Raw genomic sequence first — 14,010 nt, 5'->3', positions numbered from 1 at the left:
TGACCTTGCAGAGGAAGCAGCCTCGGGGGTCTGAGTTTTTGCTGGGTGCTGTGGCATTGGCAGCAGGCTTGTGTTCTCCAGCTCTTATCAGCAAGGGAGATTTGAAGTGCTGTAAATCCTCATGCCTTGTTTTGACTAAAATACTTCTTGTATTTCAGTGGGGGAGGAGGGGTGTGATGGGCTCTTTGCTAAATAAAAGCTTCTTAAATGGTGAAGGAGGTGGTTTAGCCAAGGGGCCAGTCAGTACTTTTAAATAGTTCTGACTTCACACAGGTACTGTGGGCAGCAGACAAACACTTCTACTCCATTTGTTTCTTTTTTGAGACTCGGGGAATGTAGAAGCTCCATAAGTCGCTTAAATATTTTTGTTACAATTTTTTTTTGCTGTGTCCTCATCACATTGAGCAGTCTAGCTGAGCTGATGCAGAAAAAGCTGCTTTCTACATATTTGGGGTTGAGGGCTGAACCCTGCAGACTTCTGTATGAGTTTCCTTTATTGGAATTCAATTTGCTTTGCCTAGCATCAAATAAAGGACAAGGCTAAAAGTTTGATTTTGTGAAACATTCTTTAAATACCTCCAAACTGCTCTGTAAAGGGGAAAATAATCTTACCTGTTGTAATGCAGGCAAAAATTCTTAGAATCCTGACATTGGCAATTTGTAGACTGTTTTCTCACCATCAGTATCCAGTGTACGCATAAAGGCTATGTAAGAGTTAATGTTTAAAGTGTTAATCTCCTCAGATGAAATGAAGCAATGCACCAGAAATAAGCCTGTTGCTGAACTTCCACTTCACATCTTTGAGGACCTGAATGCTGATGCCTGCTAATAAAAATAGCACAGTTTTTATGTGCTTTGTGTGAGCTGCTTATACAGCTGCTGCTTTCCTAAATTCCTGCATACTGGATTATGTATGTGCTTTAAAATGATAATCTACTGCCTGAGAGTCACTAAATTTAATCTACAATCACATGCTGGAATTGTTTTAAATATAAAAATGCCAGGAGAAATTTTTTGGGAAAACCTAAGAGTTGTCTTGTTCTCCAGCACTGTGGGCAGCCACCTATCAAGATGTGATGCTGTGCTGCACAGCTGGAATGCAGGTTTGGAGCTCAAACACTAACACTGGTGAGCAGATTTATGTAACTGGCTGTGAATTCACTTAGCCACTTAAGGGTAGTGAACTCTGTACTTGCTGGGCCATGTAAGTGACCTTCCATAAAGAGTAAATGCCATCCCCAGGCCTGTTCTCTCTGCCTTCTGTTACAGAGTTACTGGAAGCTACAGGGCTGCTTACTGGAAGACATAACTGCTTCAAATATTTATCATGATTCAGGGTGCCTGCTATCTATTGCAACCAACCAAAACAGGGAAATGAATCAGTTAAAAAACCTTTGTATCTGGAGAAAGCTAGGAAGCCATTTTTGGTTCACAGAAATAAAAATCTCCATTTTTGGTACAACACAACTTTTCCCTTGGAATTTTTTTTATCAGCACATGCTTGTCTGGGTTGTTGTTATGCTGTCCTTGTCCTCATGTGGAGGCCTTGGCAAGAGGTCCTCCTGGCTGGTGCTCACTGCTCACCTCCTGTCACCATCAGCCACTATTGCATAACAGTGGAAATGCTGCTTATGGACATGGTGTTTGTTCCTGGGCTTTTGTACATCTGGGAGCAGCTTCTCTGGAACAGGACACTGAGGGATATGTACTGAACCATTTTTGTGCTCTGCTGGAGTAATCTCTGCAGTACACTGCTTTTCAGAACCATTTCAGTTTACAGCAGACAGAGAGGAAGGAGTTTAAAATCTGCTGTGTCCTCCTTGAGTGCTTTCCTTGTTTCTGCTTGTTATCAATGCTGGAGGAAAGCTACTTGCTTTTGAGTGAAGAGCCCTTGTTTGGAAGATATGGTTAAATTTAGCAGTAATTATAGTTTTAGCATAAAATGTGAAGGGCAGTATTCAAATGCCCCTTAGACTGAATACTCAGTTGCTCAGTCTGCATGGTTGTGTTGCATCCTGCTGAGCTTGTTTTCTTAAGGTAAACCACAGGAACAATGCCCTGAGTACATGCTCTTCTGTCTGCAGGAGGGTTGTTTTGGAGAAGCATCTTTTTTCAGCTGTTTGCCAGGAGGAATGTTGACTTCACTACAAAACAATCTGTTCTAGCTCTTGCTATCAGCACTGGGTAGTTAGGTTTTTTCAGCTGAGTTGAGGATAGGAATATCTCTGGAGCTGCTTTTCACGTAATAGGCTTAAATAAAATTGATCTGATCTGCCCTTTCAGAGGGTAAAGGCATTTCGTACAATTCCTGGCAAGTTTTCTCCCTCACCCGTGTGGTATCATGCACCTTCAGGACTGCAGAGTTCTTTCCATGCTCTCTTCTTTGAGTGGGTTTAGTAAAAGAAAGCTGAAAGTCCACACAAACCCTGTGTAAAAAGATGAGCCATCCTTCAGCCTTGTGCAGTCTTGCACTATTAGGCTCAGTACTTGCTCTTGGAAGTTCTTGTAGATTTTGTCTCAGCAAGAGACATAAAAGTCACATGAAGATTTCAAAAATAGATTTGCCCATTGGCAAAATGGAGGGTCAACAGAAATAGTGTGACAGGCAGATCATATGTCTGATTCTGCTATAGATTATAAGGATACCTTGTCCTCAGCTGAGAACAGATTTTACCTGAATTCAGTAAAAGAGAGGAACCACTCTTACTGTAAAGGCTTTACAGGGTTTTGTAGTAGGTTAGATTGGCAACTTGTCTTGGTAAGCAGAAGTAATATTTTTATTAGCTGCCTTGTTTTGTATCAATCTGGTAAGGTAAACTCTAATGTCTTTGTTTTTCCACTGATAATACAAGATCTATGCTACCTGGGCAGCTTTCTTCCCTTTTGCTGTTAAAGTGTCGTCGTGCTCAGTGTCCTGAGCCTGGATTAAGGAATGTATTTTGCTTCACAAGTCTGTTGCTTAAAGGCTGATGGGCCTAAACAAAAAGACTGGTGAGATAAAAAGCTTCTGCCTGAACACTTGCATGTATTTCAGAGCTTCAGCTGCTTTAAAACTTTTCTAGTGCAAACTAGAAATATGTCTAATGCCTCAGTAGCAGTTACAAATCTCTGCTTGGAGTACTAGTACATTACTCATGCTGAAGCTTGGCCCTTAAATATGGCTTTGACTGTAAGAAGTCCCCCTCCTAGATGAGGGAAAAGACTGAGGAGAAAGAGGCCATACTGCTGCTTTTGTCTTGCTAAACAACCCCAAGTGGTTTTTATTTCATAGGAAGCATTTTTATGGCGTGTAGGGGAGGAGGGAGTTGCGGATATGACACATAAGCACTGGCATGGGGAAAGGTCCAGCTGTATGAAGAGGGAGTGTCCGAGCACAGAGGTAGGGTTTCTGTCACATTCTAGTGGATTATGGGCTTAAGCAGTAAATTTGTGTGCTGAGCTGCCTAGGTTTTTTGTGAACAGGGAAGAACACGATCTCTGCTTCATAAGCTCTCTCAAAGTGAAAAGGAATAATTGCAGGAAGCCCAAAACACAACAGGGAGGGCGTTGCTAATCCCTCAGGATCCAAGGTGAAGTCAGAAGCTCTCAAGCTTCCTCTGGGTGCCCTGGTCTGTGCACCAGAGACCACAAGTCCTTTAATTGGAAGTGTGTTCCTTGGGACTGCTGTTGTTCTCAACAATAAATCATTCATGCTTTCCTGTTCAGAGCTGATGTAACTCTCTTTTTCAAGGCATTGGCTCAGTCTCCTTAGAGTGACCAGGTGACTTGCCCACATGGTGTTGGTGCTAGGGCACAGTATGTTTCCTGTTAAACCACTTGCAGTTCTGCTTGTGCTAAAAAAATCTGATAACTAAGCCTTTAATGCTTTCCAGCTCGTAGCTGTGTTTCTCTTTTTTGAGGCCCTGTAAGCCAGGAAAAGAGAGACAATCTGCTTTGTCACATAGCTTTAAATATACCCTTGATAAGCATAAGTAATTGGTAGACTCACCCCTCTTACTGAAAGGGATTTGTTACTTAGTGAAGTTTGATCAAGTTCTGACTGATTCTCTTAACACTGTCCAAACTTTTACTTAATTCTGAAAGGCAAAATCAACCTGTACTGTGCTCTTTGCTTAACTTAGTAAAACAGTTCTGTGTAAAATGGTCCCAGCTATCAAGTCTTGGGGCTTTCCATTTTCTGGAACTTGATGTGAATCTTGTTGTTTCTGCCACTGGCTTGTACAAGTGCTTACACAAGTTCATGTGGCTCAGCTCAGGAGGCTTCAGTGTTTCAATTAAAACAGATTTACAGCACTGTACAGTTCTGGAGGTCACTGTGGTTGGTTGGCAACAGGCACTCTCAATCTCACCCAGGCACAAGGCCTCTGTGTATTTAGTGAGAAGCATTTGTTCCTCTAACATCTCAATATAGGGAATGTCTGGGGTTTGGCTCCTGCTATCAGTGCTGATTTTTCAGTTTTGAGAGTGTTTTGGTCTCTCCCCTTGTGTAAGGCTGCAAAGATCACTGCTGCCAGTTGAGTCAGAGCAAAAACAATTCCATATTTGTTGCTCTATTTGGGAGCTAGTGAGATTTGTTATGGGAGTGCTGATTCTCAAGGGCTTGTTAACACAGCAGGGGTAAGCAATTAATTACTGCCTTTCAGGTACATTCCACCCCTCATCTGGGGGAAGAGTGGACATATCCAGACAGCTCTTTATGGAAAAATGGGGAGAGTGAGATCACCACATCCAAATGGACACCGAAAGTACCTGACCATGCCAGATGGAGCAACAGCCACCTTTGATCTCTTTGAGCCACGCTCTGAGCACTGCACTGGAGGTCAGTCCAACAGCTGCTGCCTGTGTCTAGCTGCTAACCTTGATTGTGTGCTCTGTCCCTCATCTGCAGATCCCCATGGCTCCCATTTGGCCCTCAGAAAAAGCAGATTTCTCTTTTTAAACTGTCAGTGTTGAGATCTTCATGGTACAGTGCTGCACTAGGACAGTTACTGTTATCTTTATTGCTGTGAGCAGTGCTTTTCTAATGAGATAAAAATTCAGTGGCTAGAGCTGGTAATGTTGGAGCTTTGCACAAGAGAGTTACAGTTAATTTTAAGTGCATATGATAATCCTGAATGTAATTTACTCTGCTTACTTGAATCACAGCAATTACTTTCTTGGTTGATGAAATGATATCTTGTTAAACTAGTGAACAGTGTCAGCAGATCAAATATCATTAGATTAGCCACAAAGTAGATGATGGTTAATGTCAGCTGATCAGAATGTCTGTGCTTAGCAGAGCTGCATTTGGAAAATCTGCATTACACCCAGCTCTAGAGGGGAAATGAGGGGGAAATAGAATAAACCAATCTCCTTGGAGTGCTGGGCTCCACAGCTTCCATGCACGTTGCAGTCACAACAGGCTGTCAGAAGGCAGAACATGTGTAGCATCAAAAATGTCCTTCAGACAGAAGAATGTACTCTGGGTCTCTAAGCAGTGCCTGGAGAACTGTTTGCACAGCTTTCCCTGAAGCTAAAAACAGTTCATCTCCCATAGCATGAATGACTTTTTCCCATCTGAAGCACTAGAGCTGCTGGTCTCCTGTCCCATCCAGGATTTTTGGCAGACTGGTAGGAATTCTAGCTTGCTTGTGGTGGGTGGTTTCCCACGCATCTGAAATGGAAACCTTCTGACTCTCTTAATTTGCATGAAGTGACATTTGCTCAACTTCCCTCTCTCTCTGAGCACAGAGGATGTCACGATGGTGATCTGCCCAGGGATTGCCAACCACAGTGAGAAGCAGTACATCCGCACCTTTGTGGACTATGCCCAGAAAAATGGCTACAGATGTGCTGTGCTCAATCACCTGGGAGCCCTGCCAAACATTGAGCTCACTTCACCACGGATGTTTACCTATGGTAGGTACTTCATGGCACCTGGGGAATTTATTTTCAGGCTCATGGAACTTCTAGGGATTGATCAGCCTCCTCCAGAATAACAGAACTGCTGTACCTCAGTGGGGGTAAAACAGTTTTGTACTGTTTCTTAAGAACTAAACTGAATTTACATGGTAGGAAGAGAGGAGGCTAATACTAAATTCACTTTTGTATATTCTGCAAGCTCTTACACATGTATTCTCATCAAGGAGGCAGTTTTTTGTAAGAAAAATTTTGGGGAAAAAAGCCCTTTTGTGCCTACCCTGAGCCTGTTAAAATGATTTTAGCAATACTGAATTTTCCAGTTTGATGGAATGTGAAACAAGCATGTCTCTGAAGGATAAATGCCACTTCTGAGGCTTTGTAAAATACAGCCTGAGAGGAGTTTGTACCAGCCTATCCAGAAAGTACATTTATATCTTAGGGGGTTCATGTGAGGATTTGCTCTTGGATGTTACACAAGTCAACAACAGCAAGAGTTCAGGAGTGTGACAATAAAACTACAGAAGTGGGTAGTGCTTAACTGCCATGATTATGGCTCTCACCTTGAGTATAAGGAAGTCTTTCTTAACCTAGAAATTAAAAGGAATAAATGATCTGAAACTGTGTGAAGGGTGACTCCAGCCTTAATTGCCCTTTTGGTGAGTAATGTGATCCTTGTAGAATGGGGCCTCTTTGCCCATGACCTAATCTGCTTGTTCCTGAGCTCTCTTGAGCCCTCATCTCCCTCTTTGCTGCAAGTATCTATAGGTCAATTCTGTGTTTAACAGACTTTAGGCTTTATTTTTTAAAGTTAGCTGCACTACTGCTTAGATTTTGGATTAACTGAGTAGTTATCTTGAACAGTTAAATTGTCAAAACAGAAATACTGTGCTTTGAGATGCCAAGGTTTGGCAGGCAAATAATAATGCTTTGTTGCTTGTTTTAGAATTGTTAAATATACTCCTCTTTGGGAAACACTTCAGGAATACCAAATACCCTCATTTGTAGTGAGGCCCTGGGCTGTTATGGCTGCAACACTACCATGTCTTGAAAACTAAATTTTAATGTTAAAGCAATTGCTGTTTTGATAGAAGTTAAGAGTTTGCTTTCATGAAGCTTTGCTTTAGGCCTTAGGATGTTATTCTGTAGTGCATCTCTTGGGACATACCTTTCTGAGTCTTTTATAGCCCTGGAAAGGGTGAAGAATGACTAGCACTTCCTTTGAGTAAGACAGTAAATCACTTGGCAGAGTTGCTTCTTAAGTAAAGTGCCAACAAGTTCAGTAGACTTTACTCTGCCTGCTACCCAAATAACTCAGTGCCCTTTCAGCTTTGCTCTGTTCCAGGCATACTTGCTGAGGAACAAGTAGCCTAAATTTGGGATTTGCTGAATCCCAGCCTCTATATCAAGCTTGACCTGTTGATTTTATCGTTTTGGATTTTTGAGCTGCCCTGAAATCATGAAGGTCAAACACTAAAGTACTTTGACTGCTGGCTTCTTCTAGAGGAAACCAGAGCAGTACAGAATTTATCTTGAAGATTATTCATTAAAAATGTTCACAAGGAAGTGCCCAAGCCCTGCTGAAACACTCAGACAGGAGCTTGCTGTTCCACTGAAGCAAACAAGCTCTGGTGCTCAGGATTTACTCCAGAGCTAGGTTAAGTTGGAGTCTGTCCACTGAGGATGCTACAGATGGGGTGGGGATGCAGTGGAGCAGTGTTAGGTTACTACAGGGTGGAATGCTGGAATCCTAGGATTTATCTCTCTGGACAAGTTCCACAGAATAGAGCTGAGTTTGACTCTGGACAAGAAGAAACATCTGGAGTTCTATTTCTGTTGTCCATGTGATGCCTCCTGTGGTTTGCAGCCTTAAATCCAAAGGGAAGGTTAACAAGCTGCATAAACACTTGAAACCAGTGTACTAACGCCATCACTATTGTAGCTGCTGCTCCATATCTCCTTTTCCCATACTCACAAGCAGGAGAAATACTTGTAGGTATTCACATTGTTGTATGTGTGGAGGTCTTCAAGTCTGTCGAACAGTTGGAGGATGCCAGCACTGCCAGAAACTGGATCCCTCAGTGCCTGTGGGATGCAAGTGGGTGTTTGCTGACAGTGGAACAGATCTCTATAGAGACACTTAACCATTCTCTTGGTGTGGGGGTACCCATGTGTCTTTCAGGGAGCTGCAGGATCTTTACCTTTTCACTGGCTACAAAGGGTTGAATATCTGTGCTTAAACCCTTCTCCCTGATTCCAGAAATCACCTGCTTAGTCAGGCTCTGCAGCAGTCTGCTGGGAGCTCTTCCTGACAAGCCACTCCTTTCCCCTCCCCACGGCAGCGGGGATTTAGGGATCCATATCATCTTGCTTAAAAACAAAGGAGCAAACTGCATGCCAAATACCTCACTTCACTTTGAAAGTGGCAAACTGCCTCAGGAAAGCAATGATGTGTGCTGCTCTTGCATGGTAATGTCAAGCCCAGAGTTGCTGGACTCTGCTTTTTAAAGCTGTTTTAGAAACAAAGCGTTTTGATTGTCATGTTAACTGTCACCATGATTTTTAAGCAACTAAATTTCATCTTGCTTTGGCACTCTGTCAGAACTAAGCATGAGCTAAGCTCCACAGGACTCACAGATGTATGAACACATGTGAATCAGAGCTGTTAAAACCTTAAGGCTATTGAAAAGTCAGAAAGGGTAAGAAGCTGAATTCAAAGCAACTGAGGCTTCAAATGAGAATTTAAATATATTAGATGATTTTTTTAAACTTTGTTCTTCTTTTTAGGATGCACCTGGGAATTTGGTGCCATGGTGAATTACATCAAGAAGACCTACCCTCAGACCCAGCTGATTGTTGTGGGCTTCAGCCTGGGTGGAAACATAGTGTGCAAATACCTGGGAGAGAGCCAGGCCAACCAGGAGCGAGTGCTGTGCTGTGTCAGCTTGTGCCAGGGGTACAGTGCACTCAGGTGGGTCTGGAGCTTTCTCTGTGCTGCTCTCTTCTGGGAGTGCAGGAGGGAGCAGATATCTGGAAGGGCAAGGTGAAGATGGGTGTTTCTCTTGCATGAACTGATCTGACAGACTGTGTAGGATAAAACCCTCCTGAAGGAACACCAGAAGCTCTGCTGATTTGCAAGCACAAGTAAACTTGGTCAGCAGTGCAAACAGGTTTTGTGTACCTGTCCAGGTACGTGCTGGCAGCTTCTGGGCTGTGCATGTGATGCTGTCTCATGGCTAGAGTGAAGAAGTGGCATTCCCTGTGCAGTCCTGGTGTAATTAACCAGGCAAGCTGGGCAGCCTGAGCAGCTGCTGAGCTGATGCCAGGTCTGCAAGCAATAGTTTACACTGTCTCATCACTCTGAGAAATATCCCATGGTTTGTAATAGCTTGTTTGGCCTCAGTGTGCAGTTTCATCTGGCAGCTCTTACCCAGGGAGACTGGAAAGGCACAGCACAGACTCTGTCAGTCTGTGCTCCTCTCTTAGTGTCACTGAAACAGTGCTGGGTGATCAAGGGATGGAGAGGTGCTCACAGCTGTCTTATAGGAGTGGGGAAGGTGGGGTGGAAAAGTATTACAGCCCTTAAGCCTGAAAATATTGATGTTTCCCCACCTGGAAGACAAGGTTGTGGCACTTTAGGAGCTGTGATGGCTTCACTTGCATGTCCTGATGGAGGGTACAGCAGTGCTGCTTGAAAACTGAACTCAACTAATGCACTTTAACCTTTCCATATATGCACAGGTAATTGAGATTAAAGCACTGTAACTGGCTAAGCTGCTGTTTTCAGTTTTTACTGTCTGTACATATGGACAATTACTAAGGTGCAACTGACTCTGCAGTAATTTACCTGCAATTTTGAGCTGTGAGACTACCTACAAGCCAAAAGGGACTGTTAGAACTCAGGTATTTGAGTCATAATCCCTTGGGCTGATAGGAATGGTGAAACTGTAGCAGGTCTGTGAGGGGCTTGCTATGGAATTCAGCCTCAAAGCCTGGTCAGGGTAGCTGGAACTCTTGGTGCTGTTGCTGCCCTGTCTGTGTAGGGGCCAGTTTGTTATTCAGCAGCCTGAAGACACCTTTTATAAATCAGGCTCTTTACCTATTCTCAAAGCAGAAGAGGTAAAAGCAAAAAGCTTTTCTGGAAGCACTGAGATGTCAGTAAAAGCTTGATATGCTTGTAATACTCTTGCTATCTAATCCCTTTTGAGGTCAGATGTGACTACTGCTAAAAAAGTGTATCATCTGCTGCTAGTTTACACCCTTAAAATCTGAACAGATGCTACAGGAACAGCTGTTCTGTTTTGTTTCAAGTAAAATGTTCTTAGCTATCCTGGGATTCTGGCATAGAGCACAGAGCATCCTTTTGAAGCCAGCTCCTTAATTGCAACCATCAGAGAGGGTTTGCAGGGATAATATCTGGCTGTGGTCCACTTGGTTCATCTTCTACAATTATGCAATATTGTATTCCTGATCTCCAAAATGCTGTTGTGAGTAATGCTATTATGCTTGCATGGCAAGGACAACCTGATTAGCAATTCTCCACTTGGATATTTGTGTGGAAAAACAACTCACTGGGTTTTTTTCCCCCCTGAGTTTAATGCACCCCATGGTGTGGGCTGTGTGGATTATTGAGCTCTTGCCTCCACCTGCTGGGTAAACATCTCCTAGCAAAGCTCCTGCCACAAAACATCTGCTCTGTATTACTGGACAGCCAGCAGGAAGGATTTCAGGTCTTGTGTCTCCCTTCCTAATGCCCACATCTGCTGTAAGTGCTAATTAGCTGAAGAACCAGAGGGAAGCAACATCTACTGGGCAAAGGGCAGGAGGAGGGAGGGCCTTGTGCCCTGGTTATGGAAGTGGGAGGAGGAGGTGTAAAGCACCTCCAGGTAGAATGGTGAAGCCACTGATTTCCTGGGCTTAGTCTGGTACATGAAAATAGCTGGCTTCAGCCTTCAGGGCTACATGGAAGTGAATTACCCTGGTAACATAACCAGTTTAATTTACAGTTCCATTTTTTAAAATATTAGCTTGTCCAGCATTTATTCCCCAAATAACTTTCATAAGCAAAGGAAAAAAATTTAGTGAGCAAGGTGAACCAAAGATTTCAAATAGGAAAGCCTTTGCAGAGCAGCAGCAATACTAGGATCTGCCAGAACAATGAGATCTTTAATGAATTAACAGTCTAGGGAATGTGTTCCCTGAGGCTAAACAGGGACAGGTCTCCTTATTCCTTAATCTCTGCCTGCATAGGCTTGATTCTGCTTCTTGATCTTGTGGAATGCATCTTCATCATAGCTCCAGGCTGTGGGGAGAGACCTCAGCTCTGAAACCTGGGCAGTCCTCACAATACTAGAAGCTGCCTGTGGGGTTTTTTTTAATGCTTGCAGCTCTTCATATTAGGAGAACTGCTGTACACCACAGGAACTGCAGGGAAATGTAGTAGCTTCAACTTCAAACATCTTGTGATAACTTAATAGATTTGCTTGGAAAACCTTTTATGAAGAAAGAAATGTGCATTTTCCAGTCTTCTTGGTAGGTATAACCTGGCTAGACAAATAGATAATGGATTTTTCTTTTTTTTTAAATCCATACTCTCCAACATGGCTAATTACAAGAAAACAGTTTGTTCCTGCCTGGTAGGGGATTTGCAAGCTGTAGCCTGGAAGGTCATGCTAAATCTACAGTAGTTCTTGTGGTATGTTAATGTTTAAGTGGTAGGAGAGCTTCAGTAGCTGAAGCTGCTCCCAGCATTCTTCAGTCTCTCAGTAAATGATAGTGTGTTCCCTCAGCAACAGCAAGCCCTGCTAGGAGTAAAGCTCTAACCTGCCCATGACCCTGCATAGCAAAGCAGTGCTGGTGTCTGCCAGAGCTCACACAACTCTGGATGGCTTAAATTCTGTTTTAACAACAGATAAGCTGTGAAGTGCTCTTCTGCTTTGAGAATAGGTAAAGACTTCAACTCAGATGCCACTTGCAGCTGCAGCTAGTATTTATTCCTACAGTTCCTGCCAATGAACTGAAACAATAATAGTATCTGTATATATTGGAAACATCTGCACAAATTGTTTCCTCTGCAGAGCTATATTACACAATAGACAACACTGTTGAGCAACAGGTTTTAGCCCTTTCCTTGAAAGTTCCATTATGTAAATTACATTCAACTTCTGCAAAGGGATACTAAAATCCTCTTGTCAGTGTTATGGATCTTGATTGATGGCTCTTAAATGCTCTGATCAAAACTGCTAATTGTATTGTGCAAGATGAGACTGCAGATCTGTTTTCTGATACTAACAAACTTCATCAAAGTGGAAGTCATTTCCTGGAAAAGGTTAAGCTGTGGCAGAGAAGGCCTGGAGGTTTGTTTACACAGCCCCCAGGCTGCCATAAGATGTTAACAGTGTATTAATCTGATCTTTCAAGGGCTCCATTAACAGCTTTGTTTGTTCTGCTGTGTTTTTTCTAGGGCACAGGAAACCTTCATGCAGTGGGATCATTGCAGAAGATTTTATAACTTCCTCATGGCAGACAACATGAAGAAGATCATCCTTTCTCACAGGTACTGCAGTACATCACTCACACTGACAGTATTGATTGGGTCAATTGCTGTATTGGATTTGTCTGCCTGGTCCTTTAAAATAGGACTCCTCACAGGTTTAGCACAAGTTCCTTGGTAGATCTTTAGATGAACCAACAGAGAAGGTGAGCCCCTGTCAATCTCATTATACTGTAAAATAGACAAACAAGCTTTGGCCATTTTGTTAGAAGGAAGACATTGTTGTCTCCTTGTGTTTTGTGGGAACTTGCTTAATGAATAAACAAGACGTGCACAGGAAAACATTGCAATTAGACTTCAAAGTAGAGTGTTCTGCATCTGTTTTACTTCTAGCCAAAGAATTCCCTATTGAAGGAGCCTCTTGTTCTGCCACCTACCTGAGGTAGGACTAATCTTCCAGATCTGCTGTATGGAGTTGCTGCATATCAAATAAGCAAATAGTCAAACCTGTAGCTCTGGCTTCTAGCTGTTCCTCTAGAAAGAGCATGTAGCCAGCAAAACACTTAACATTGCTGTTCCTGGAGTGCTGTAGGATCCTTGTGCTGCTCTTGCTGATCCATTGCTCTTGCATAACAAAAGAAATTTGTGTGCTAAACAGGTGACATGCTCATGTTGGTGTTGTTTTCCCCATAAAAAGTTCTCTGGGTGGTACTCTGTAGACAAGAAAATACCTCATCTGTATTGGAATTTGCCTGACTGAAGAGAAAGGAGGGGAATATCTTAAAGCCTATTTCATTGAAGGAGCATGTGTCACTTCAGACTTCTGGTTCTTTGTTTACACTCCTGTGCAGTATGAAACACTTGTAGAAAGAGGGTGGCCAATGTAGGATGATCCATGTAATTCATTCCAGGTTTACAAATATTTAGACAACTTGAACAAATTTGACAAGTGAAGTTAGGTAAGCTCCCATTAAAGGGTGCTTCAATTCTTAACCCAAAAAGACTGGTGCTGATTTGAAAGGAAGTGTGTTGAGCAAACTTTTTCCATAATCACTTGTGCTCTACCTTGCCCAAATCAAACCTAGCCTGCCCTGCAGCTGCCTCTCAAAGGGAATACAAATCCCTTTCCAACTTGTGGCCTTTGTTCTGTTAGTTTGGGAAGAAGTTTGTTCTGGTAAAGAAACATGTCCTCTCCTGAGGGCAATAGCCAGCTATGACAAGTGTCCATAGTAAAAGCTTTCTGCTAAGGGAATACCCTGAGTAATTTCTGTGTGTGGTAGCCTGAAGTCTGTGCTGGGGGCTTTAGAACCAGATGATGCAGGAAATGCTGTGCTGAGCATTGCTGGTGCTCTCACCCAAACCACCCACAGGTTTCATCTGAAGCCAAAAATCTCTCCCTCTAACATGTAGCCTCAAGTCCAAATACCCTTAGTGCCCTCTGTTCTGGGAAGTTTCTTTTAAGAAGGCCCCCTCATGCAATTTTTCAGTAGATAAGGAAAACATTTTTTCCTACAAAGAGGCTTCTGGGGTTTGTTATGTCTTGCTGCTAAGGTAAGTGGACAAACAACTGCTCTTGCTCCCAAGGAAGCCTCATGTTTATATAACCCACTTCTGATCTT

The 14,010-nt window shown here is 42.9% G+C and overlaps 1 protein-coding gene across 2 annotated transcripts in view; it reads left to right on the top strand.

The window, feature by feature from the left end:
• ABHD2 (abhydrolase domain containing 2, acylglycerol lipase) overlaps positions 1–14,010 on the top strand; it is a 36,052-nt gene that overhangs the window by 14,216 nt on the left and 7,826 nt on the right. For both annotated transcript variants that reach the window (XM_058811165.1, XM_058811166.1), the window contains exons 4-7: positions 4,644–4,819; positions 5,731–5,898; positions 8,686–8,869; positions 12,362–12,454. In XM_058811165.1, the coding sequence (XP_058667148.1) occupies positions 4,644–4,819; positions 5,731–5,898; positions 8,686–8,869; positions 12,362–12,454 (621 nt within the window). The remainder of the gene's footprint in view (positions 1–4,643; positions 4,820–5,730; positions 5,899–8,685; positions 8,870–12,361; positions 12,455–14,010) is intronic.

This window comes from Ammospiza caudacuta, chromosome 10, assembly GCF_027887145.1.
Source record: "Ammospiza caudacuta isolate bAmmCau1 chromosome 10, bAmmCau1.pri, whole genome shotgun sequence".
In the NCBI taxonomy this organism is placed as follows: Eukaryota; Metazoa; Chordata; class Aves; order Passeriformes; family Passerellidae; genus Ammospiza; species Ammospiza caudacuta.
This window is presented reverse-complemented; position numbering and strand designations above follow the sequence as displayed.